This window comes from Ranitomeya imitator, chromosome 9 (assembly GCF_032444005.1).
Source record: "Ranitomeya imitator isolate aRanImi1 chromosome 9, aRanImi1.pri, whole genome shotgun sequence".
Lineage (NCBI taxonomy): Eukaryota > Metazoa > Chordata > Amphibia > Anura > Dendrobatidae > Ranitomeya > Ranitomeya imitator.
Genome location: NC_091290.1, coordinates 120,454,648 through 120,482,137, shown reverse-complemented (window position 1 = coordinate 120,482,137; position 27,490 = coordinate 120,454,648). Strand labels below are relative to the sequence as shown.

Below are 27,490 nucleotides of genomic sequence, written 5' to 3'. Positions count from 1 at the left end.
GGATTTGTAGAGTGGGATGCTGGTATAAAAGTTATCAGTATAGAGGTGATAACCTTTATCCAGCAGTGGGTGCACCAAATCCCACACAATTTTCCCACTCACTCCCAGGATGGAAGGACACTCAGGCGGTTCAATCCTGCTGTCCTTCCCTTCGTACACTCTAAAGCTGTAGGTGTACAGCTTGTAGAGTTTGATTCCGTACCTGGCCCTTTTGCTGGGCAGGTATTGACGGAATCTGAGTCGCACCTTAAAATGAACCAAGGACTCATCCACACAGATGTCCCTTTTGGGCACGTACACTTCAGCAAACTTTTTGCTGAAGTGTTCGATGACCGGCCGAACTTTGTACAGACGGTCAAAATTGGGGTCATCTCGTGCGGGACACCGTGCATTATCGTTGTAATGCAAAAACTTATGGATGGCCTCAAAACGCGTCCGAACCATGACCATTCGGAACACTGGAGTGTTATATAAAATATCTACACTCCAATATTGCCGAATTTCTGGCTTCTTCACGATCCCCATATGGAGGACCAGGCCCCAAAACTGCATCATTTCAACTGCGTCCACAGGAGACCAGTTAGAAAATGATGAACGGGGGTTTTGCTCCAAAAATTGCCGAGCATACAAATTAGTTTGCTCCACCATGAGGTTAACGAAAGCCTCAGAGAAAAAGACTTTGAAAAAGTCTATTTCTGTGAGGCCGGTGGTGTCAAACTTGATTCCTGATTCTGCCACAAAATCAGGAATCAGTGGCTCGTAATTTTCGGGGGGGCGAGGTCCATATGGGGTCCGAAGAGGGTCGCGCTGGTTCATTTTCAGGAGTGGGCGCTGCCTGATCTTCTCTCCTGGGGCGTCTGCGTGGCGGTTCCGCAGGACCCGAGGAGGAAGATGAGGAGGAGGAAGAGGATGAAGAATCTGAAGAGTAAAGGAATGTGGGATCCTCTCCCTCGCTATCAGTGTCGGAGGCAAGGAAAGCATATGCCTCCTCCAATGAATAGCGCTGCTGGGACGAACGGGACATTTTTTGTGTGATTATGGTGCTTGGGTGTAATATTTATTGATAACTGTGTACGTGTGGGGGGGGGATAGTGTTTGGTGCAAACTATTCTGAAGGGAAAAAAAAATACCTGTAAAACGAAAAGTCTAAAACAGCAGGCCCTAGCTCTGATAAGTGAACTGCGTCACTTATCAAAGTTCGGCGGCTGCTGGGTGTGTGAACGGGGATGTGTAAAAAAAAAAAAAAGAAATGAAAGGCACGGGTTCAGACGCAGCGGCGGGGTGCGTGGACGGGGATGTGGGAAAAAAAAAAAGAAATGAAAGGCACGGGTTCAGACGCAGCGGCGGGGTGCGTGGACTGGGATGTGGGAAAAAAAAAAAAGAAATGAAAGGCACGGGTTCAGACGCAGCGGCGGGGTGCGTGGACGGGGATGTGGGAAAAAAAAAAAAGAAATGAAAGGCACGGGTTCAGACGCAGCGGCGGGGTGCGTGGACGGGGATGTGGGAAAAAAAAAAAGAAATGAAAGGCACGGGTTCAGACGCAGTGGCGGGGTGCATGGATGGGGATGTGGGAAAAAAAAAAAAGAAATGAAAGGCACGGGTTCAGACGCAGCGGCGGGGTGCGTGGACGGGGATGTGGGAAAGAAAAGCGAGCACGAGTGTTGATCGGTGAACTGCGTCACCAATCAACGCTCGGCGGCTGCTATATTTGGGCACGGACGGACGCGGCGCAAAGTGGGGGTGGAGGGGGAAGGGGAAGGGGAAGGGGGGGTGGGGTAAGGGGGGGTGAAGTAAGATCGGGCCGGGATCGGGGATGAACACTTACAGTTGTAGTCTCTCTTCTTTCTTCTGTCTTCTTTCTTCTGTCTTCTTTCTTTAGCAAGAATTGTGGTGTCACAGGCTACTGTGGCACCACAAGTCTCAGCACAGGAGGGGATCTGTCAGCGTGACCGCTCTTCAGGAATCCTCACCAAGTGTGAGGATTCCTGAAGAGCAGTCAGACAGGTCAGGGACAGGTGAGACAGGTCACAGAGCGGTCACACCGCTGCTGTGACCTGTCATTGGTGGGATCGAATGATCACATCGATCCCACCAATCAGAGGTGGCCCTGGTGACGCCGGTGTCGCTAGGCACCAGCCTATGATCGGAGCTCACAGCTCCGATCATAGGCAGGTCACCGGCAGGTCACCAGCAAGTGACCGGCAGGTGACCGGCAGGTCACCGGCAGGTCACCGGCAGGTCACCATCAGGGCACAGCGCGGGCACACCGCTGCTGTGCCCTGATTGGCAGAGCTGCAGGAGGTGGTGGGGGAGGTGGCAGGCAGATGAGGCTGGATTTCCAAGCAGGGCACAGCGCGGTAACACCGCCACTGTGCCCTGCGATCGGCGCGATCGGCGGCGATCGATGTGATCGTCGATCGCGCCGATCCGGCGGGACTGTTCCTGATTGGCGCGATCGACGATCACATCGATCGCGCCAATCACAGCTGCAGGATCCGGAGCCTTCCTCACCTGCCCTGCGGCTCCGGATCAGGCACTTTCAGGCAGGGCACAGCGCGGTAACACCGCCGCTATGCCCTGCGATTGGCGCGATCGATGTGATCGTCGATCGCGCCAATCCGGGGGTTTTGGCCGGTGCCTGGGTTGCCAGGCACCGGCCCCAGGATCGAGTACATCGGTACTCGATCCTAGCCTGGAACCTCACTGTTTCAGCCAAGCTGATTGGCTGAAACAATGAGAAAGGCTGTGATTGGCTGTTCAGAATTGAACAGCCAATCACAGCGATCGGGAGGCGGGGGAGGGGACGCCATACCCCAGGATGCCGAGGCCATCTTCCCTGAGGTAAGATGGCGTCGGAATTTTAATGTGATCACCGCGACTTAAGTCGCAGTGTCGCATTAAAGGGCATGACGTACTATCCCGTCCCTGGTCATGGGGGCCCACCCCACCTGGACGGGATAGTACGTCTGATGTCAGAAAGGGGTTAAAGGGAACCTGTCACCCCGTTTTTTGAGATTGAGCTATAAATACTGTTAAATAGGGCCTGTGCTGTGCGTTACTATGGTGTATGTAGTGTACCCTGATTCCCCATGTATGCTGAGAAATACATTACCAAAGTCGCCGTTTTCGCCTGTCAATCAGGCTGGTCTGGTCAGGTGGGCGTGTTCACAGCGCTCTTTTCTTCCCCAGCTTTCCGTTGGTGGCGTAGTGGTGTGCGCATGTCCAGAGTTCCGACTTCCCTGCGCCCACGTGAAGACACAGCGCACGATCTGCGCTGTAATCCCTTGCATCGGTGGGGGCGGCCATCTTCCTGGGGCCGCGCGTGCGCAGATGGAGTGCTCTGCTGCACGGGGCTTCAGGAAAATGGCCGCGGGATGCCGCGCGTGCGCACAAGAGATCGCGGCGGCCATTTTCCCAAAGCCGAGTTTGCATCTCGGCTTTGGGAAAATGGCCGCCGCGATCTCTAATGCGCACGCGCGGCATCCCGCGGCCATTTTCCTGAAGCCCCGTGCAGCAGAGCACTCCATCTGCGCACGCGCGGCCCCAGGAAGATGGCCGCCCCCACCGATGCAAGGGATTACAGCGCAGATCGTGCGCTGTCTTCACGTGGGCGCAGGGAAGTCGGAACTCTGGACATGCGCACACCACTACGCCACCAACGGAAAGCTGGGGAAGAAAAGAGCGCTGTGAACACGCCCACCTGACCAGACCAGCCTGATTGACAGGCGAAAACGGCGACTTTGGTAATGTATTTCTCAGCATACATGGGGAATCAGGGTACACTACATACACTATAGTAACGCACAGCGCAGGCCCTATTTAACAGTATTTATAGCTCAATCTCAAAAAACGGGGTGACAGGTTCCCTTTAAAGGGGAAATCCATTTTTCTCTAAGCTATGCCGTTTAATTCTTTATACTATCAGATAACATGTAGGACACATTATATATAATTATTATGCTGACTGGCTGTAAATAAGGATAATAATAAGCGCATAACAATGTTGGCGCGGGAACTATTTAGCCGGTGTAACACCACGCGGAAGGTTCCTCGCGCCAGGCGGAGTAACCCTCACACATAAAACACGATCAAGACTGGGGTAGCCACGCCCAGGTGTTAGCACCGCCTACATATGCAAATGTTTACGTTTCTTCCAATGGCGTTAGGCTCCCGCGCTTCGTCCCGCCCCCGGAAGTAGATTTTTGTAGCGTACTAGGCTGCGGAGAGGGCGGGTGTTTGGTGCACGCCGGTTGTGTGTACGGCGCCGTTGTAGCGGTACCATGGCGGCCCACGGAGGGTCCCGGGTACGGGCCCTGTACTCCTGCGAGCACTGGGAGATTGTGAAGCCGTCGGTGAGTGAGCTCTCCCGGGAGGTCCGTACAAACATTCTGTGTACAGTGAATGGATGCGGTAAAGTGCTCCCTAACCCCCCTGCTCTGAACATGCACTTGGTGAAGTCTCATGGAGTGCAGGTGAGAGAATTCTGGGATGTACCAAAAATCAACATTTAAAAGGGGGGTTTGTAATAACAACGCATTCTATGGAGGAGCAGCAAATAACACTGTGATTTCATGGCTGCTCGTTGTCTGCAGATGTGGGAAGTGGGGACCACACGGGTGGCCTATTAGCTGTTGCACATCCATCCTGCCATCACCAGGCAGCAGAAATCTGGTGACTTACCATTGAAGCACCTTTTCCCTTCCAGCTGAATACATTTCATTTAAAAAAAACAAACTGCATTTTTTTACATTCCTCTGTTATTCCTCCTGGAAATACATTGACAGTTGGGATTTAAAGGGGTTGAAACCAGGGATTCAAGCTTGAGGAGGCTAATTTGCATATTCCAGGTGCTTTCTGGGAAAGGCGAAGAGTCTCCCTAAGCTAGAAGATCGTTGGGTACAGCCGGGACCAGCTGCTTGGAAAGAATCACCAAACCGCGCGCCGTAAGGCGCGCGAATTTTTGCCTGTAGGACATTAATGCAAGAGAGCTTGGCTGAGTAGATTACACAAGAAGGAAAACACACAGCAAGTCAGCAGGATCTAGGAGCAACATGGCAGATGTGACAACCTACATGGTGAGCTGCAGCATGTGCTACATGTTCACAGATCGACCAGAAGAAGAATTAAAGGGAACCTGTCACCCCGTATTTTAAAGATGAGATAAAAATGGCATTAACAAGGGCCAGAGCTGAGCTTTACAGTACTGTCTTCTGTGTGTTTATATTCCGCACCTATCTTGCCGAAATACCTTTTGAAAGTCGGCGTTTGGTGCTGTCACTCAGTCAGGTCTGGTCAGATGGGCGTTGATAAGTTGCGGTTCCTCACCCCTGCTCCTCGGCGTGTATGACTTAAATGCGCTCTGTGAATCACACAGATCGCGCCCTTTTTTCGCAGTTGCGCATTAAATGAGCCTCTTGCGCCTGCGCATTATGCTGTGCCCAACTGTGGGCATAGCGTACGTTACATCACTGCGCAGGCGCTTGTCGGCACTTTTACCTGTGTGCCCCGGAAGTGGTTATATGCGCATTTAATGTATCGCTGGATGCCGGTAGAACTTACGATCTCAGGTGGGGCTGAGAAACTGTTACCGGCATCCAGCTATACAGTATGCGCATATGACCACTTCCGGGGCACACAGGTAAAAGTGCCGACACGCGCATGCGCAGTAATGTCCATTATGATATGCCCACAGTTGGGAAAACCATAATACGCAGGCGCCAAATTATACGTTAGTGCGCAGGCGCTAAGCACAACGCTGACGGCGGGAATAACATTCGCAGGGAAACGCAAGAGGTGGGGGAGGAACTGCAACTTATCAACGCCCATCTGACCAGACCTGACTGAGTGACAGCACCAAACGCCGACTTTCAAAAGGTATTTCGGCAACATAGGTGCGGAATATAAACACACAGAAGACAGTACTGTAAAGCTCAGCTCTGGCCCTTGTTAATGCCATTTTTATCTCATCTTTAAAATACGGGGTGACAGGTTCCCTTTAAATTTCACCTGTCAGAAGTGTAGACTAGTGGCCCTTTTAGAAGAAAAGGTGCGGGGTCTGGAAGAAAGAATAGCAACTTTGAAACTCATCAAAGAGAATGAAGACTTTCTAGACAGAACAGAAGCATCTCTACTGGTCACAGAAGGTGCAAAAAGTGTCAGAGAACCTCCAAAAGCAGATGAGTGGAAGCATGTGACCAAAAGAAGCAAGAAGACCGTGGAGAAATCACCAACCACACAACTGAAGAACCGATATCAAATCTTTGTAGAGGATGAAGATGGCACACCTAAGGATGAAGCAACACCAGCAAGCAAAAAAGAAAAGGGCACACAGCAACAAGTGACAGCAAAAAGTACAGCCAAGAAGCAACAAAGAGTGGTGGTGGTGGGAGACTCACTACTGAGAGGCACAGAAGCAGCCATCTGCAGACCGGACATAACTGCAAGAGAAGTATGCTGCCTTCCAGGTGCGATGATCAAAGATGTGACCGATAGGATACCAAAGCTCTTCAGCTCCAAGGACGTCCACCCATTTCTTCTGATACATGTTGGCACCAATGACACGGCAAGGAAGGACCTACCGACAATCTGCAAAGACTTTGAAGAGTTGGGGAAGAAAGTAAAGGAACTGGATGCACAGGTAGTTTTTTCTTCTATCCTTCCAGTAGACGGGCATGGCACCAGGAGATGGAACAGGATCCTTGATGCAAACAACTGGCTAAGACGATGGTGCAGACAACAAGGATTCGGATTCCTGGACCACGGTGTGAATTACTTGTACGATGGACTCCTCGCCAGAGACGGACTACACCTCAACAAACCTGGGAAACACACATTCGCCAGAAGACTCGCTACACTCATCAGGAGGGCGTTAAACTAGAAGAAGAGGGGACGGGAAGAAAAACATTAGACTTGAACAAAGAAGATCCAGGAAAACATACTCAGAAGGGAGGTAAGAACATTTCTAAAACAATCCACAGCGAGGAGATTGGAACAAAACAAAATCCTCTAAACTGCATGCTCGCAAACGCCAGAAGCCTGACAAACAAGATGGAAGAACTAGAAGCAGAAATATCTACAGGTAACTTTGACATAGTGGGAATAACCGAAACATGGTTAGATGAAAGCTATGACTGGGCAGTTAACTTACAGGGTTACAGTCTGTTTAGAAAGGATCGTAAAAATCGGAGAGGAGGAGGGGTTTGTCTCTATGTAAAGTCTTGTCTAAAGTCCACTTTAAGGGAGGATATTAGCGAAGGAAATGAGGATGTCGAGTCCATATGGGTTGAAATTCATGGAGGGAAAAATGGTAACAAAATTCTCATTGGGGTCTGTTACAAACCCCCAAATATAACAGAAACCATGGAAAGTCTACTTCTAAAGCAGATAGATGAAGCTGCAACCCATAATGAGGTCCTGGTTATGGGGGACTTTAACTACCCGGATATTAACTGGGAAACAGAAACCTGTGAAACCCATAAAGGCAACAGGTTTCTGCTAATAACCAAGAAAAATTATCTTTCACAATTGGTGCAGAATCCAACCAGAGGAGCAGCACTTTTAGACCTAATACTATCTAATAGACCTGACAGAATAACAAATCTGCAGGTGGTCGGGCATCTAGGAAATAGCGACCACAATATTGTACAGTTTCACCTGTCTTTCACTAGGGGGACTTGTCAGGGAGTCACAAAAACACTGAACTTTAGGAAGGCAAAGTTTGACCAGCTTAGAGATGCCCTTAATCTGGTAGACTGGGACAATATCCTCAGAAATAAGAATACAGATAATAGATGGGAAATGTTTAAGAACATCCTAAATAGGCAGTGTAAGCGGTTTATACCTTGTGGGAATAAAAGGACTAGAAATAGGAAAAACCCAATGTGGCTAAACAAAGAAGTAAGACAGGCAATTAACAGTAAAAAGAAAGCATTTGCACTACTTAAGCAGGATGGCACCATTGAAGCTCTAAAAAACTATAGGGAGAAAAATACTTTATCTAAAAAACTAATTAAAGCTGCCAAAAAGGAAACAGAGAAGCACATTGCTAAGGAGAGTAAAACTAATCCCAAACTGTTCTTCAACTATATCAATAGTAAAAGAATAAAAACTGAAAATGTAGGTCCCTTAAAAAATAGTGAGGAAAGAATGGTTGTAGATGACGAGGAAAAAGCTAACATATTAAACACCTTCTTCTCCACGGTATTCACGGTGGAAAATGAAATGCTAGGTGAAATCCCAAGAAACAATGAAAACCCTATATTAAGGGTCACCAATCTAACCCAAGAAGAGGTGCGAAACCGGCTAAATAAGATTAAAATAGATAAATCTCCGGGTCCGGATGGCATACACCCACGAGTACTAAGAGAACTAAGTAATGTAATAGATAAACCATTATTTCTTATTTTTAGGGACTCTATAGCGACAGGGTCTGTTCCGCAGGATTGGCGCATAGCAAATGTGGTGCCAATATTCAAAAAGGGCTCTAAAAGTGAACCTGGAAATTATAGGCCAGTAAGTCTAACCTCTATTGTTGGTAAAATATTTGAAGGGTTTCTGAGGGATGTTATTCTGGATTATCTCAATGAGAATAACTGTTTAACTCCATATCAGCATGGGTTTATGAGAAATCGCTCCTGTCAAACCAATCTAATCAGTTTTTATGAAGAGGTAAGCTATAGGCTGGACCACGGTGAGTCATTGGACGTGGTATATCTTGATTTTTCCAAAGCGTTTGATACCGTGCCGCACAAGAGGTTGGTACACAAAATGAGAATGCTTGGTCTGGGGGAAAATGTGTGTAAATGGGTTAGTAACTGGCTTAGTGATAGAAAGCAGAGGGTGGTTATAAATGGTATAGTCTCTAACTGGGTCGCTGTGACCAGTGGGGTACCGCAGGGGTCGGTATTGGGACCTGTTCTCTTCAACATATTCATTAATGATCTAGTAGAAGGTTTACACAGTAAAATATCAATATTTGCAGATGATACAAAACTATGTAAAGCAGTTAATACAAGAGAAGATAGTATTCTGCTACAGATGGATCTGGATAAGTTGGAAACTTGGGCTGAAAAGTGGCAGATGAGGTTTAACAATGATAAATGTAAGGTTATACACATGGGAAGAAGGAATCAATGTCACCATTACACACTGAATGGGAAACCACTGGGTAAATCTGACAGGGAGAAGGACTTGGGGATCCTAGTTAATGATAAACTTACCTGGAGCAGCCAGTGCCAGGCAGCAGCTGTCAAGGCAAACAGGATCATGGGGTGCATTAAAAGAGGTCTGGATACACATGATGAGAGCATTATACTGCCTCTGTACAAATCCCTAGTTAGACCGCACATGGAGTACTGTGTCCAGTTTTGGGCACCGGTGCTCAGGAAGGATATAATGGAACTAGAGAGAGTACAAAGGAGGGCAACAAAATTAATAAAGGGGATGGGAGAACTACAATACCCAGATAGATTAGCGAAATTAGGATTATTTAGTCTAGAAAAAAGACGACTGAGGGGCGATCTAATAACCATGTATAAGTATATAAGGGGACAATACAAATATCTCGCTGAGGATCTGTTTATACCAAGGAAGGTGACGGGCACAAGGGGGCATTCTTTGCGTCTGGAGGAGAGAAGGTTTTTCCACCAACATAGAAGAGGATTCTTTACTGTTAGGGCAGTGAGAATCTGGAATTGCTTGCCTGAGGAGGTGGTGATGGCGAACTCAGTCGAGGGGTTCAAGAGAGGCCTGGATGTCTTCCTGGAGCAGAACAATATTGTATCATACAATTATTAGGTTCTGTAGAAGGACGTAGATCTGGGGATTTATTATGATGGAATATAGGCTGAACTGGATGGACAAATGTCTTTTTTTGGCCTTACTAACTATGTTACTATGTTACTATGTTGTGTAGTTTTGTTGAAGTAAAAGGGGGCTTAAGGGTTAATCCCTTAAGGATTCCTGGGGGGCTGACATCTGGAATCTACACCAGTTTAAGATAAATTGATTAACAGATTGGTTACCCCCTCAGCAGCGGGTGGCAGGGGAGCATCTTTTAGCAAAGGAATAAACTGTGAAGGGAGGTGGTGGTCCCAGAGGTCTGATTTCCCCTCCCCCTCCCCCCCCCCCCCCCATGAGCAAACAAATTATAATAAAAACATTTCACGTCATATATTCAGCACTACAGATTTGCAACACAAATTACCTAAGTATTGATAGTATTGTATTTGCGACTCATTCACGAGCCTTTTGGTAAACAATATTTTGGGTTTTTTCCTTCCAGTGCAAAGATGGAACAGATTTTTGGCAGTTCCAACTCTTGAACAGGCCACATAAAGTTGACCATGAGAAAAGCATGGAGATTGCAGATCGATCCCTACTACTTTCAAGGACTGTCCCTGAGCCTTGTTAATGGACATTGCAAACGCCAGTCGAAGTTGAAGCTTGAGGCTTTTAAAATCAAAAGGCAAATAAGATGGGATAAGAGAAATTCTTGTAATGAAAATGTCCTCTCTTTCAGCACATCCTGGCAAAATGGTTGCTTCAGTTACATGTGTAAACAGGTTCTTAATCAAGAGTCTTGTTCCATTATACAGCTTTGGTGGATCTAAATTTCTCAACATTAGAATAGGTGCTCCAGGTTTTAGAAAGCGTCTATGCGGAGGACGTCCTTGTGGCTCCCAGGAGTTGAGGAACTCTATTGGATAGAATAATGCTTGATCAGGGTCTTACTGTATCCACTGACTGGTAGGTCGTGCACATACTTGGATGGAGACTTAGGATATGTTTCCACGGTCGGGAATGGCTCAGGATTTGACGAAGGTAAAATCTGCACCAAATCTGCATCTGAGGTCACTGCGTTATTGATGCGCTTTTTACATGCGTGTTTGATGCATTTTTTTTATTTCATGCATTTATTTTTTGACACTTGAAATAAAGCTAATTGAAAGTTGGCTTTTGGGAAGGGGAAAAAAAGTGATTTCCTGTTTGCAGATATATTGGGATATGTTCATGGTCAGTAAACACTGCCCGGGGCTCACCCACGCTTACTTTCATTAGATGCGGTAAAACGACATCTTCCTAGTCACATCCGTATTAAGTGCGAGAACGCAGCTGACTATGCATGTGTACTAATTTACATAATGGTGAATCTTGTGGCACGGCCGGACGTACATGACACAGGAAGTGGAGGAAAGCAAAGAGAGAAGTCCCCCCATTTTTAATAAATTATTATTTTTTTTAAAATAGCATGTGGTCCCCCTATATATGTTAACCAGCCAGAGTAAATGAAACTTCTGGGACTGGTATTTCAGGCTGGTAATGATCTAATATCCATGAACCTCATCAGCTTGATAATAACAGGCCACATCAGTCTGCTTAGCTTGGATGGGTAGCATAAATAATGTAATAAACAAAAAAAGGAAAAAAAAGCTGAGTCCCCCTATTTTTGTTAACCAGCCAAAGAGAAAGCAGATAGTTGCGGCCTGGTATTCTCAGCTTGGCGAGGCCCATGGATTTTGGCCCTCACCAACCTAAAAATAGCAGCCGCCCCACAACTGGCACATCCAAAATGCATCAATTGTGGCGCTTTACCCAGCTCTTCCCACTTGCCCTTTAGCGGTGGCAAGTGGGGTTCATATTTGTGGGGTTGATGTCACTTGACAATACACAGGTGACATCAAGCCCCACGGCTTAGTAATGGAGAAGCATCTGTAAGACACCTATCCATTACCAATCCTATAGTTATATGGTCAATAAACGCACAGCCAGAATAAAGTCCTTTTAACAATCTTAATTTACTATACTGCATCGCCTAATCCCCGAAGCCCTCGATCCCCTGCAACAAAAAAATAAACCAACACAAATACTCCCTGTCCGACATAGTCCAATTACCGAGTGTCCCACGTCGAATCCAGCTCTGCTACATCTGGATGCCTCTGGCTGAATGGTGGCATGATACCACCAACCAGCCTGACATCCAGACACAGCAGAGCTTGTAGATGACCACCGGAGATAACTCTGTCTCTAGCGGTCACCTGCGCTGCAGTTCTCACGGTCAGCTGATTTCATCGCGAGAACTGCAGTGGACGCTACCTTCCAGCTGTGGCACAAGGTAAGACATTATGTAAATTAGTTCACATGTGTAGTAAGCTGCGTTTCCGCACTTATTACGCCTGTGACTATAAAGATAATGCGCTTTTACCGCATCTAATGATACTCTATGGGAAATTTATGTCGTGGAGACGGAGCGTCGCCACAACTTAAATAGACTTGGTCTTTGAACACATAGTGGAGATCGGATTTCTTGAAACACACCCTAAAAATATGAAGATTGATCTTAACACTATCATTTTTCAGAGCTAGAATAAGGCTACTTTCACACTAGCGTCGGACTTGGCCCGTCGCAGTGCGTCAGGCCGAGGTTCCGACGCTAGCAGTGAATGCGCCGCACAACGGAGGCAGCGGATGCATTTTTCCAGCGCATCCGCTGCCCCATTGTGAGGTTCGGGGAGGTGGGGGCGGACTTCCGGCCGCGCATGCGCGGTCGGAAAAAGCGGTTCATCGGCAGCAAAAAACGTTACATGTAAAGTTTTTTTGCTCCTGGTGGACCGCCACAACACGGCGCAACCGTCGCACGACGGTTGCGACGTGTGTCAATGCGTCGCCAATGTTAGTCTATGGGGAAAAAACGCATCCTGCAGACAACTTTGCAGGATGCGGTTTTTCCCCTAAACGACGCATTGCGACGTATTGAAAAAAACGCTAGTGTGAAAGTAGCCTAACCCTTTCACGCAGCCAGCCAGACTTGTGAATGTGGCCTTATATACAGCTGCAGCACCTCACTTCTTCTCTCATTTGCCCCTCGAGCGCACGCTCCACTATTGTAGAAACCTGAAGAAGGGGCGGCAGAGAAATTAATGATCATGAAGCTCAATGCTCCAGTGTCTCCAGAGATCCCTTACTGGTAGTACAGTGACCAGAATGAATTGCTGAGAAGAGACATATTGGCTCACTCAGCCTAAGGCTATGTGCACACGTTCAGGTTTTTTTTAGAGCTAAAAACGCTATAAAAACTCATTAAAAACGCATACATTATGCATTCTATCATTTAGAATGCATTCTGCATGTCTTGTGCACAATTCCGCGAAAAAAACGCATCGCGGTAAAAAAATGAGCATGTCCATTATTTTTGCGGATTTTCTGCGTTTTTCCCGCAATTCTATGCATTTGGGAAAAAACGCACCAAAAACGCGTCAAAATCGCGGTAAAAATGCATGCGGATTTCTGGCACAAATGTCCGTTTTTTGTCAGGAAAATTTCTGCAAGAAATCCTGACGTGTGCACATACCCTCAATGTTACATATGTAGTAATAAAGGCTTTTGGAGAGCAGATGCAGAATAATGCACTGGCCCCAGCAAGGAACATGAAGCTGGGAAATGTTACTCGTGTGTGCTAGAAATATTGGAAATCCTTGGCAGTCTGGTACTGATGTTGGCAGCATACATGGGTGAATCTAGTGCAGGCCTCCACAACATATGGCTCATCAGATTATGTGAAGCCCACAGAGCTCTCTTGGAGACACCACTCCTTCCCATATTCAAATGTAGTCACGTCGTTCAGACTGAAATGCAACTCCCAACATCTCCTTACCATTAAGGACATGCTGGGAATTGTGGTTTCAAGCAATACAGATGTACATGGGTTTGACCTTAGATTACAATTGTTCACTGTACTGATCTTGGCACTTCATTCATGTACTGATAGAGGTTCTTTCACTGCATTCTGTACGGAGGATATTTCTGGTGCTGCATTCATGTAACTGTTTAGGTCTCTGCATTCATGTACTGACGATGGTTCTGAGCTTGTACACATGTAGCAATCAAACCATAACTTCTTTCCTGGCCATGTGAAAACTTAGTGTTAAAGCGTAGAGATTTGAGATTATGAAAAGGATTTGGTGCGTTCTGGTCCCCAAAAAACCTCAGTTTAAGTTAGCATGTGTTCACACTGATTATTTATTTACTTTTTTAGCAGAAACTCTCCAAATCCTTATCAAATACTCAACATTTGGTTCTGGTGATGTATTAATGTACTGATGGTGGTTCTGGTGATGTATTCATGTAACTAACCACTAACATGTAGCTGCTCTTATTAGTTCAGAAAGGCAATGGACAAAAAAAATATGTTGTGCACTCTTGATCTAGTGCCTGGTGCTCATGATGAACGATGTTAGAGATTCTGACTAAAGATATGGGTTGTTCACTTCTGGGGACTTTATTTTTACTTGCATGTATTTGGTGTTTAAAAATCACTTTTTTGGGAATTTGGTTTCATTAAAAAGTGTGGTTGCTTTTACAGACTTTTTGTCTTGCTGCACATTCAACTTTGATTTGGTCATAAATTAACTGAGAGGCGCTTGGAAAAAGACAGACATGAGTTACAAAAAGGAGCTCGGACAGATTCTCGGTTATCTCAGTCTGCAGCTGGCAATAGACTGTGCGAGACGCAGGCTATAGAAGGCAAACTGTGCAAAATAATGAATGAAACCCAATGCCCCCCAAATTATTTAGCTCAAATTACCGTATTTTGCGAATTAGAAGATGCACATATGGCAATTTGGGACATGATGAGGAAATTAGAGCGGGTTCTGAAAGGGGACATTGATTAGCCCCCATTATAGTACCAAATTTTGAGGAGCAAAATGGGGGGGGGAACTTTTTTAATGGTGGTGCGCTTTTACAGCAGCTTATCAGGAGGGTTGCTGCTGTAAGCTCCCAAGATCTCAATCTGCGCATGTTCCGTCTCTGATGGCCATTTTCCCCAAATGCATCGCAATGAAATAGATAAGAAGTGTGGGGACTCTTTCCCCCCCCCCCCCCCCCCAACATTTTCTGAAAGGCCAGAGCACTCCGCAGCATTGCGCCGCCAAACAACTTCCTCCTCAACCACCACCAACTTCTTGCAGGAGTGACCCCGCTCCACTGCACCCACCCACCTCCACTCCCCTGGCAAGCTACATACGGATTATAAGACGGCCGCACCCCCCCTAGATTTTGATCTGACGATAGAATGGTATGAAGCTCAGAGAAGCTGAGCAAAATTATATATGGGTTTGATGAATGTTAACTAAATATCATTTTATTAATTTGAAGTCCCTAGTGTTTATACATAGGAGTCCAGTGGGCAATCCTACAAGTGATTGACAGCTACCTCTGCATGCTCAAGGACCACCCACTGGACTCGTATGCATTCAGGGACTGCCCACTGGACTCGTATGCATTCAGGGACTGCCCGCTGGACTCATGCATACAAGCACCTGGGATGTCAATGGCTAAAATACAAGTTTTACGGAAAACTTTTCCAACAAAAGTGTCTCAATCTGATCAGCTCCCCCTACAGATTAGATGTCATCTTCAACAGGACGGGTTCCTTTTTAAGGAAAAAGTAGAGAGGATATGAATACGCTTTTAGTGCCGTTGCCACTTTAAATTCCCTAACAATCTTACATTGTGGGTGGAAAGAGATGATTTGCATAGCTCCGCCTACTGCAAAGGATTGTGGGTAAGCCTGCTATTCTTTGTATTATGCTGCTTGCAAATACTTTCCGTTTCAGGAAAGCATCCACTATGTACTAACAATCTTACTTAATATATCTTAAAGGGGTTGTTCCATGATAGACAAAGCAATTTGGGTCAATTAGCTGATGGTTGCTTTTACCCCTCCCCAAAGTGTGATCCCATTCCCTGATATGGATGGCTTTTTAGTTAGGCAGGCAATCAGTATTCTGATCCAGGAAACCTGATTTAAAGGGTCTGGCTATAGGACCCTCCTATTACATGACGCTCATCCCGATGAGCTGGTAGTGTTTGTGGTTAGACAAGGTTTGCTAGGGTGGGAATTGCATGTGAATGAAGGTTGTCCTCTTTACAGCCCCTGTAAACTTAGTAGGAAGTTACTGGACTTTGTTATATATATCTTTTATCTTTTTCCCCCCACATAGTAAATGTGTCCTTCTGACGTCCTTGCAGATTCTCGGCTCATTGATGGTCACCATCTGCTGCTTCTTCTCATCTAGGGAGTTTCTTAATTTGTGCTTTCGGAAGTCCCCTAAGTCTGTTCCTCTCCGGAGCAGGTGTACGGCGTTGCCTGGTACCATCAGATCTGTTCCGGCACACCGTATAATGTGACTGACATTTTATGCCATGCTGAAGATGCATTTTATTTTTTAAACTGTTGTTCTGTTTCTTATGGCTTTATTTTTTTTTTTCCCCCTTTGCAGGATGGAATAACAAATCCCACATTACGGAAAGATTTAAAGGCTTCCCAGAAGCTGTACTGCTGTCCGATAGAAGGATGCCCGCGAGGAACCAACCGGCCTTTCTCTCAGTTCTCCCGCGTAAAGCAGGTAGGTCTTCTGCTCACAAAATCTGAGATGTGCAAGCATCGGACCACACATTTTTAGGGTTTGCATGTTCAACACTCAAACGAAAAAAAAAAAAGGATAGGGTGAAGTATGAAGCAATCTCGCCCCTTATTGTTAAATTTGTTCTCCCCTTTGTCATCAGAGCATGAATTCCTTGGGTCCTATCCTACAGTAGATCCTCTTCCTTCCACCATGATGTAAAAAATAAACCACAGATGGGATTCTCTTTAGAATTTTATATTTTTTCCCTTTTGTATCTGATCTTAACATAACCTTACTTGTCACAGCACTTCATGAAAATGCACGCGGAAAAGAAGCACAAATGTGACAAATGTGGAAGTTCATACGGCACCGAGTGGGACCTGAAGCGGCACATAGGCTACTGTGGGAAGACGTTCAGGTGCACGTGTGGCTGTCCTTATGCCAGCAGAACGGCTCTGTTATCACACACCCACAGGATGGGACACGAGATTCCTGTCGAACACAGGTAAAAGATTTGTATGTAAGATTATTATTTAAGGGCCTTCAGCTCGATCTCGAGCCACGTCAACTTGATGGATGAACACTTTGTCGGAAGATTGATCTTATGCAAGCCTAGATAGGTCCACCATCTTATCTGTGGTCTTGATAGTATCAAGCTATCGGGTTGCTAGTCTTGGTATTCTGCTTGTTCCTTCTATTGTTGTGACCATGATGTCCTTCTCCAGTGATTGCTCTCTTCATATGTGTCCAAAGTAGGCAAGCCGTAGCTTGATTTGTCCCATAATTGATTTGTTTGTTCTTCTCTCCCTCCATGGTTTTGATAACATCCTTCTCCAGCATCACATTTTGATAGTGTTGATTTTTCTTCTGCTTTTTTTTTATCGTCCATGTTTCGAATCAATATGTTACTACAGAAAAGACCAGACTAAAACTTTTTTTTTAATTTTCAAATTTGGGTAACTTCAAACGTTTTTTCACACTTGTTGCAGACGCTTTCCATAACAAATCTGGAAGTTGGCAGATCAAATTTCCCTTTTGGATGTGAGCCGTATTTGAAAAAAGGTTCAGACCTAAGTGGTGGAATTATGGAAATCGCAGGATGTATAAACATGTTGGTGATCTACAAATGATGAAAAAATGGAAACAAAATTTGCAAAACATCTGCAGTATTAGCGGCACCTACTGAAATCTCTGCACTAATATCTTCGGTTACTATCAATGAGGTTTTTAATGATTGAGAATTTCTGCCTTGCTGAGTGCACTTGGGCAGATCATCAAAGTCCCTGCTGTGCGAGATGGGAGACCAGTCCAGAGACTTTGCAGGGCACGGTTGCACATTTAGGTCATGCAGGCGACTTACAGTAAAATGAGCTACATACGGCTTGGCGTAGAAGGCCTCTTCGTGGTGTTGCACACATGATGTCCAGACCAATATCTGTTTAATTAGCGCATCAAAGACAAGAACAGGACTTGTGAGGATAGTCCTCCATTGCCATTGTGCTCTGCACCATGATAGCCTTTGAGAGCAGTGGTGCGAGTTCCATGAAGACGCCTTCTCCATGGAACATCGCACCAGTCCTGCTCCCAGGATTATGGTGTAGGGTGGTGGCATAATATACGATAGCTGGACCCTCTTCTTCATACCAGGTACACCAACACCTCGGCATTATGTGGCTTTGGTCATGGAATCAGTTGCACGGCCATTTATCCAAAGTGTCCCAGTAGCTGTTTTTCAGCATGACACTGCCGTGTTGCTTGTGCTACTGTGAACAGCCAGCAGTTTAAACGTGCTACTATCATTTGCATCGTCTCTGGACTTGTCTCCCATCGAGCACATCTGGAACGTCATTGGTCAGTGATAACACAGGAGCTGCCAGCAGCGGATCTTGATGATTTGCCCAAGTGCATTCAGCATGGCAGAACCTTCCTCAACCATTAATAACCTCATTAATGGCAACCAAGGCTGTAAGTGCTGGGATTTCTGCTGGTGGTGCGCATACCCTTTGCTGAATAAATCCAGTTCTTTTTGAAAACAAGCTTTTTTTTTTCATAATTGTATATCATTAATATCTCCATCCTGTGATTTCAAAAATTTCTCGTTTTGTTTTTTTTTTCTTCTTGATGTTGCAATGCCATTGTGTTACTTTTGCATATTTTAGCAGCCCATACTTGACTGAGCAAAATTTTGTAATGAACCTGCATTACATTCACAGACAAAATCGACATGCGACTGATTGAAAAAATATAGGTAACTACATATATTTTTCTGGTTTGCTTGCAGAGATCCACCTGTAAAGAAGCGTAAACTTGAAGCATCTAAGCAAAATCAGAAAACTGTGATAGAGCAGCCCACCGTATCCACAGCCACCACACACATCAGCCAGCAGGTGGCCGACATAAAGGCTCTTGCCACAAATGAAACATACCAGAGTTCCCATGTGACCGACATCCCTTGCATCCAGTCAAACCAAGCACAAAAGCTTCTTTTACCAAAACTGACCTTAATTAAGCTACCCGTGGTTCAACTGACCCATCTGCCTGTCCTAGTGTCATCTGCAGAGTGCTCTATGAAGCCCATGATGGTGGCTGTTAATAATCAAGGGTCGGTAATGAGTACAGTACAGATATTGCCTCCATATAATGGGACTGTTCTTTCTGGCATCAATACCGATGCTTCCTTATCGAGTAGTTCTGTAAATACGTATGTGCAGGTCAATATGGAAGCATCACAGCCCCCTATCTCCAACACTGTGATTACGAAAACCAGAACGACGTCTGATGTCCAAACAGACTTGTCGTTCTTCTCGCCTAATATGTTGCCAAATAATTCTTGGACCTCTCCCGAATCTTGCGTGTCGTCTTTTTCTCAGACGGACTTGTCAATCAGTGCCCAAATGTCTCTACCTATTAGTGTCGAGACTCAGACGCTTCACGAAAGTGCTGCTTTTCCCACCAAATCTCTGTCGCATGCCTCCATTAATCCTGATGGCGCTTACGGAATTTCTCGGGAAACCCAAACTAACACTATGTTGAGAGACAACCCACTCCTGGTGGACCAGTCTGTCATGTGTGACAGTATCTTCACCAGCGCTAGCTCTCTTTACACCGTATCTACTCAAACAAACCAGGCAGGCCAAGCTTATCTTTCAGGAGCCTTGGGACAAAACCTTCTGGAAACCAGTAACCTCAAAGACCTAAGGGTGGACGAGATTAAGCCAACCTCTTTCATGAATTTTAACACTCAAAATGGAACATTCCCACCACAAAACATGATCGATAACCAAACCCAAACCATGGAACTTTTGAGCGATCTGGAAAAGATCTTGTCGGACAACATTTCTGGCCAGTCCATGTCTGGTGGAGACCATAACCTGTCGTCTAATTGTAACCAGAACCCAAGTCTAGATTTCGACATAGACGAGTTCTTTTCAGCCTCAAACATCCAGACGCAGACGGACGAAAGTGTGTTGGGCAACCTCAATTCTGAATACTTGGATATCGAAACGCAGACGGACTTCTTATTTTCCAACGATTCAGTCCAGCCCTTCACGAACAAAGGAAACTCCAACCTTCTCGGCATGGAAATGTTTGATACGCAAACCCAAACTGACCTCAACTACTTTCTTGACAATAGTACTCATTTGCGTCTAGGGAACATCCTGAAGCAATCTAGTTTCTCGATGAGCACAGATTCTTCAGATGCTGAGAGCCACACAGATGGGGCAGTGACCAGCAAACCGCTGACTTGCCCCAGCCTCGAGAGTAATGTGCAGCTGAACTGTGCCGAAACGCAGACTACTGACAGCTCCTTTGATACTCTCGGAAGTCTCTTCTTGACTAGTAACGAGACCCAGACTGCAATGGACGACTTTCTCCTGGCTGACCTGGCATGGAATACAATGGAGTCTCAGTTCAGCTCGGTGGAGACCCAGACTTGTGAGGAGAGGTTCTCTTTATTCTCTGAGAAATCTGACAACTGAGCACTTCACCCTCAAACTAATCATGCCGATAGCAGCGAATGAACACTACACCCCTACTCCCTATATTTATTGGTTTGTCCATGCACGTCTTCATGTAGCCTGCTAAACAAACCATCCTATGTTCCGCACCCACCATGAAATGCGGCAGCATCTGTATGGCACACAAACTACTACGGCCTAATGAATGACGCTATGCTACTTTTACAGTGATTCTGAAATGCATGTGTAATTGTACATCATACTTGTTGGCGGCCGGCTACTTCTGTAAATTGACGATGACGCACTGAAAAGCACTTTATTCATTTGGTTTTCATTGTAAAATTATTTATACTGTGATAAAGAATATCTGTGAAATCTCTTCTGTTTTTTTTGTCTATGCAGGGAAAGTATGCAAAATCTAATGACAGGGCAGGTATTTTCAATGTGCAACACGTTCTTCGCTATTCCTGCGCTAATTTATATTTGCCTGCATATTAACCTTATCACCGGCAAATAGCACTATAGACTGATCCAGACTGTCAAGCAATTTACATTTTCCCGTCTCCCATGACAGCACACCTGAGAGAGGGGATCCGCCCAGTCAGGACAGGAAACCTACTGAAATAAAAGGGCGGTACCTCTCCCTCGCTTCAGTTGGGTTTCCTGTCCTGAGGGGAACCCTTGTACTGAATGTACGGCGGTACGTTGATGAAGATTCCACTCACCCACTCCTGTCCCGGCTCTGGAAGAACAGGCAGAATGCCTGTAAGCCGGCCTTCAGGTGGTGGAAGCGCCGTTCGCGGGTCCTGGGGCCTTAGCGCACGTGCGGGCGTTGGCAGCGCGGTCCGGAGTCCTGGGGCTCTTCTGCGGCTGTCACGCCGCTCTCTTCCTCCTCTGCTGCCGCCGGCTCTGATTTCCGGGTGCGCGGCAGTGATGCGCGCGGGGCACGCTGGGAGTAGGCGTGGCCTCGTGACGTCGCTGCTGCGCGCCGGATCCAAGATGGCGGCGCCCATGACCGAACGCTGCGGCGTCTCAGGAATCCCCTGGCGGTCTCCGGTGGGCGCAGAGGTGGGGGAGGGGCCAAAAAAGAGTACCGGAAGAGGCGGTGAGCAGTGTGGATTACCCCTTAAAAGGGTGTGGATCCACAAGAAAAGTGCTCGTACGTACAGAGCTCAGCTATGGAGGACTGTACTGAGCAACACTCAAATCAGTCATCACCACAGCCGCAGCAACAGCAGGAGAACTTATCAGGTGCCATGTCTGCTCACCAGCATACTAGGAGGAGAAGCAGCAGTCGTCCGGATCGGAAATCGCAGGACTCCTCGGCTTCTAGGAGGGACGTTGTCCGTACTCCAGATCAGCCTCAAAAGCCGGTACCCTTGAGTGTCAGCGGGTGGTGAGTGATCTTCGTGAATGTCACATGGTGTTAATGGGCGTCATATCTCTGCTTACTTATCAGGCGCCGAGGAAGTCTAGTGCTAAAACCAAGAACAAAGAATGTGCCCTCTGCAAAACCCCGCTAGCAGTCCAATGGCAGAAAAGCCTCTGTGCAGACTGCATTCAAAAAACTATTCAGGATGAATCCCCTGACTTTACCACTAGCCTCAGAGCCATGATTAGAGCAGAGGTTAAAGGGTCTTTAAAATCAGCCCTTAAAAAGAAGAGCAAGGTCTTAGAGACTGTTCCAGATTCTGATACCCCTCAATCTGATGAGGAATATCAAGAAGGACCTCTGTCTCCCGGTTCATCCTCTTCTGTGGTCTCTGGCTCCTCTTCAGATAGTGACGTTGGGGGCAGACCATGCTTCCTGACTGAAAATACAGATAAACTGGTTAAATCTGTTAGGGCTACAATGGGCCTTAAGGACGAGAAGGAGTCCAGATCAGTAGAGGACGTTATGTTTGGTGGTTTGGAGGAGAAGAGGAAGCGTACCTTCCCTGTAAATAATAGAGTTAAAAACCTTATAGAAAAGGAGTGGAAAAAGCCAGAAAAGTCGGGTAGTCTTCCCTCAGCCTCCAAGAGACGTTATCCTTTTGATGATAAGGATTCAGAAATATGGGATAAGGCCCCTAAAATTGATGGTGCAGTGGCCAGATCTTCTAAAAGATCTTCCCTACCCTTGGAGGATGCAGGTGTCCTTCGAGACCCTCTAGACAAAAAGGCTGATGCTTTTTTAAAACATACCTGGGAGGCAGCCGCAGGAGGATTAAAGCCGGCAATAGCTAGTACATGTGTTGCCCGCTCCCTTATAGTCTGGCTGCAACAATTAGAAGATCAGTTAAAGTCTAGAGTGCCGAGAGATGAAATCATAGCCAATATGGCAATGACACAAGGAGCAGCGGCCTTTATAGCGGATTCCTCAGCCGACTCTGTAAGACTTGCAGCTAGGGCAGCAGGATTGTCGAACGCGGCAAGACGTGCCTTGTGGTTGAAAGGGTGCCCAGGGGACTTACCCTCAAAAAATAGGCTCTGTTCCATCCCGTGCGACGGCAAATTCCTCTTCGGTCAGAAACTAGAGGACATTTTAGAAAAGGCTGGCGACAAGAAGAAAGGTTTTCCCCGTTTCCCAGTAGATATCAGACGGCCTTATTTTCGGAGGGGAAAATTCAATAGAGGTCGCCCCCCAGGAGATAGAAGAAACTGGGATTATAGGGATAGGAAAGGATCAGGGTACATGTTTAAGGGCCCCTCCACATCCACAAAAAAGCCCCCCCCCCAATGACGCCATGCCAGAAGTAGGGGGAAGGCTTTCTTACTATCTTCATGCCTGGTTAAATATCTCCCCCAGTCGATGGGCGTTGGATGTTGTCAACGACGGACTAAAAATAAAATTTATTCATCTACCTCGAGAGACTTTTGTGTTAACACCATGCAGGAAACTTCCAGAAGAACAGCTAGCTCTGGAAACAGAGGTATTGGGGCTAGTTCTAAAAAAGGTCCTAGTAGAAGTTCCAAAAGTAGAGGAAGGAGAAGGGTTTTATTCTCCTCTCTTCTTAATACGAAAACCAGATGGCTCACTAAGGACTATTGTCAACCTAAAAAAACTAAATCGGTCAATAAAAAATTACTCCTTCAAGATGGAGTCGGTAAGCTCAGCGATAAAGATGCTGTTTCCAGACTGCTTCATGGCAGCTATAGACTTAAAGGACGCGTACTACCATGTCCCAATTCATCAAGACTATCAAAAATTCCTGAGGGTGGCAGTGTTTGTCCAGGGTCAGCTCAAACACTACCAATATGCCGCCCTTCCATTTGGTCTATCAATAGCGCCAAGGATATTTACAAAACTGATGTCAGAGGTTATGTCCTTCCTCCGTTCCCGGGACATAGTCATCGTCCCGTACCTAGACGACTTCCTAATAATAGGCAGATCAGTGGATCACTGTCTTGCACAAGTAAAAGAAGTGACTACGACCCTAGCCATATTAGGTTGGGAGGTAAATGTCGCCAAGTCGAGATTAACACCAGTGAAGGTTCAATCCTTCCTGGGGTTGAATCTGGATTCCACGCGTCAACTCTGTCTCCTGCCAGAGAACAAAATTCTCAAAATTCAAAGTCTTGTAGAATTGGCAATACATCAACCTGTGATGACACTAAGGAAGGCGATGTCCCTGTTAGGGTCACTAACATCCTGTATTCCCGCTGTAAAATGGGCACACCTTCACCTGAGGCAATTACAGTGGGAGGTCCTGTCAACACAGAGGTTGTTAAAAGGGCATTTAGAGGGAAAAATTCATCTCTCAATGCGCGTCAGAGATTCCCTAACCTGGTGGTCAGTAAGGGATCACTTGAGCTCAGGGGTTCAGTGGCTGACTCCAATAGAGGACGTGATCACAACAGACGCGAGTGGCACAGGATGGGGTGCACATCTGAGGTCCCTTTCCGTCCAGGGGTCCTGGTCCCATACAGAAAAACATCAAACATCCAATATAAAAGAGTTATGGGCTGTAGAAAGGGCAGTAAAACATTTCCTTCCAATTCTTCAGGGTCGCCATACCAGAGTAATGTCCGACAATTACGCGGTGGTAGCCTATATCAACCATCAGGGGGGAACGAGATCCTCTTCACTCATGAAGGCAACATCGGCGCTCCTTCAGTTAGCAGAATCTCACCTACTGTCTCTCACAGCTCTACACATAAAGGGGGTCGAAAACACGAAGGCAGACTACTTAAGTCGAAAAAAGCTAAGACAAGGAGAATGGTCACTGAATCCCAGGGTATTCCAACAAATAGTGCAGGCCTGGGGAGAACCGGTAATAGACTTGTTTGCCACGCTTCACAACAGGAAGGTGAACAGGTTCTGTTCGCTAGACCCGAGGGGGAACCCGGTTGCAGTAGATGCCCTCCGAATACCGTGGGAGTTCAGCCTCGCTTATGTGTTTCCACCAATAGCATTAATTCCGGTTGTAGTGAGGAAGATCAGGACGGAGCAGGCAAGGGTGATTCTGATTGCTCCATTCTGGCCGAAAAGGCCATGGTTCTCTCTCCTGAGACAAATGTCGGTAACCGATCCATGGATCCTACCAGAGGTCCCGGACCTGCTTACCCAAGGTCCAGTATGCCACTCTCAAGTGAAGGGCTTCCATCTGGCAGCCTGGAATTTGAGAGGGCATTACTGAGCAGACAGGGATTCTCGCCAGGGTTAGTTTCCACCCTGTTGAAAAGCAGGAAGCCAATTACATCAAAAATTTATGGTAGGACATGGAAGAGGTTTCTAGAGTTTCTAGGACAACCTTTGTCGGACGAGCCTCCTGTGGGTGCTATCTTGGAGTTTCTTCAAGCAGGCTTACAGTTAGGCCTGGCTACCAATACACTCAAGGTCCAAGTGTCAGCGTTAGGAGCTTTATACCATTGCAATTTAGCTTCCAATAAATGGGTGGCCCGTTTCATTAGGTCATGTAGTAGGTCTAGACCGGTAGTAATTCAAAAAATTCCTCCTTGGGATTTAAATCTCGTGTTAGACGCTCTAACTAAGAAACCGTTTGAACCCTTGCAAGAATTATCAATTAAATTTCTCACTCTAAAAACAGTGCTATTGGTAGCCTTGACGTCCGCACGTAGAGTGAGCGATTTGCAAGCCCTGTCCATTTGTCCCCCATACACTCAGATATATGACGACAGGGTGGTCCTAAGACCAGACCCGGCTTACCTGCCTAAGGTAGTCCTTAAATTTCATAGGAGTCAGGAAATTGTGTTACCCTCTTTTTGTGTTAATCCAAAAAATCCAGGTGAGGAGAGGTTTCACACTCTTGATGTAAGAAGGTCTATGTTACAGTACATATCCTTAACTAGTCAGTGGAGGAAGGATCAGTCTCTGTTCGTAGCTTTCCAGGGTAGCAGGAAAGGTCATGGGGTATCTAAAGGTACTATTGCCAGGTGGATTAGAGAGGCCATTAGCTTATCCTATACTGCTTGTGGCGTTCCGATCCCTGAGGGCATCAAGGCACACTCCACCAGGGCCGTGGCTACTTCCTGGGCAGAAAAAGCAGAGGTATCGCTTGATCAAATATGTAAGGCTGCTACCTGGTCCTCACCATCTACCTTTTTTAAGCACTACCGACTGAATCTATCCTCCTCGACTGACCTTACCTTTGGTAGAAGGGTGCTGGAAGCGGTGGTCCCTCCCTAAGGTGTTCCTTTCTCCAAAAATCTCTCAGGTGTGCTGTCATGGGAGACGGGAAAACACCATGGTTACTTACTGGTAGCCGGTTTTTCCGGAGCCCATGACAGCACCTGTATATTCCCTCCCTTCTTTTTTTCACCCTTGGGTGCGCACTTTTAGTTGGGTGTTTTTTGTTATTATTATAATGTGGTGGTGGATTACCATGTATACTAACCAAAGAGGCCTCTCATGCTCTGGAAAACCAACTGAAGCGAGGGAGAGGTACCGCCCTTTTATTTCAGTAGGTTTCCTGTCCTGACTGGGCGGATCCCCTCTCTCAGGTGTGCTGTCATGGGCTCCGGAAAAACCGGCTACCAGTAAGTAACCATGGTGTTTTTTTTTCTTCCTTACTTCAAGAAAGCTCTAACGTGTCTATAGTCCAGACACGACTTAAAACAATCTTTGGGTCCATGCAGCCTCCAAACTCGATGCCTTTTTTGATTTTAATATTACATTAAGCGCAGACAATAATTTTATATCGCAGCGAAGACAAAAGTTGTGAACACGTCATGTGTACGCCAAAAAAAAGTTGTCAAGAAGTAATCACACACAGATTTTGGGCCATAGGTTAAAAACAAAACAAAAAAAACCCCTTGTCCATCCCTTTAAAAAGAAAACAGGCAGGTGGTTGTTAATGGAGGAAATGATCTGCCTGATCTACCTGGCACAGAGCGGCGACCAGCTGCTCCATTTTAACAGAGCAGCTCTTACTATTCCGCTCTGTGTCGACAGGTTTTGACTGCACACATCATGCTGATTGACAGCCAGCTCCCTGCACTAAGGCAGCGGGGATCTGGCTTTCAATCATAACTTGGGCAGTCACATCCCATCAGCAGAGCAGATGTGATGTCAGTGGAAGCAGCTGAATCGCCAGCAGGAGCAGTCTGTGTCGGCAGAAATCAGCGCTGGTAGCAACCTAGTTGCCTATTCGATCTTGGTCTTAGAGTGAAAAATTAAATATCCCTAGATAACCCCTTTTTAATCTGTTCACCAGAAGGGATAATTAGTTTCTTACTTGGATGAGTGGTGAGGTACTCATTGGAACAGTATCACCTGATCGCATGTCACGAGAACCCGTGAGCCATTGCAGTCTTGTCATTTAGAAGGCTTACGTGGTGATCATTCTTTTTAACACAATCTTCTTAAAAAATAAATCTCCAGATTTGGGGAACATTTTGATTCTGTTTTTAAAGACAAAGCCAAAAGTGAACGCTAAATAAACGTGTTTAATCTTGGGGAGTCAACAAGCGCGACCAAATAGTGATAACGGTTATTCCAACATGCTGGAAAAAGAGAGAGGACTGTAGGATGGCACTACCCGCAGGGATGGAGGATCAATAGCGGAGTATATGCTATTTTTATTTTTTAATCACACTAGGTCTTTTTTCTGTAAAGTTATAGTATAGCACGGAAACCCCCTTTAAATCGTTTAAAGTACCGCTCAAACCTGCGTTCTAATTCTG

At 46.2% G+C, this 27,490-nt stretch overlaps 1 protein-coding gene across 2 annotated transcripts; it reads left to right on the top strand.

Annotated features, from left to right (window-relative positions):
* The first annotated feature begins 4,221 nt into the window (after nucleotides 1-4,221).
* On the top strand, nucleotides 4,222-20,740 carry ATMIN (ATM interactor). 2 transcript variants are annotated; one of them, XM_069738759.1, is made up of 4 exons: nucleotides 4,222-4,472; nucleotides 16,281-16,406; nucleotides 16,712-16,911; nucleotides 18,688-20,740. In XM_069738759.1, the coding sequence occupies exons 1-4, from the start codon at nucleotides 4,281-4,283 to the stop codon at nucleotides 20,384-20,386; spliced, it is 2,217 nt and encodes a 738-aa protein (XP_069594860.1). In that variant the 5' UTR covers nucleotides 4,222-4,280; the 3' UTR covers nucleotides 20,387-20,740. The 2 variants fall into 2 exon arrangements, with proteins under 2 accessions (XP_069594860.1, XP_069594861.1); XM_069738760.1 differs by having other exon boundaries at nucleotides 4,226-4,352.
* Nucleotides 20,741-27,490: the final 6,750 nt, after the last annotated feature.

What these genes read in the sequence shown, in the direction of transcription:
- ATMIN (XM_069738759.1), top strand. Translation starts at nt 4,281, where the DNA reads ATGGCGGCCCACGGAGGGTCCCGGGTACGGGCCCTGTACTCCTGCGAG. An exon ending in AGTTCTCCCGCGTAAAGCAG is followed by an intron (nt 16,407 to 16,711) that starts GTAGGTCTTCTG and finishes TACTTGTCACAG; the next exon opens with CACTTCATGAAAATGCACGC. An exon ending in GAGATTCCTGTCGAACACAG is followed by an intron (nt 16,912 to 18,687) that starts GTAAAAGATTTG and finishes GTTTGCTTGCAG; the next exon opens with AGATCCACCTGTAAAGAAGC.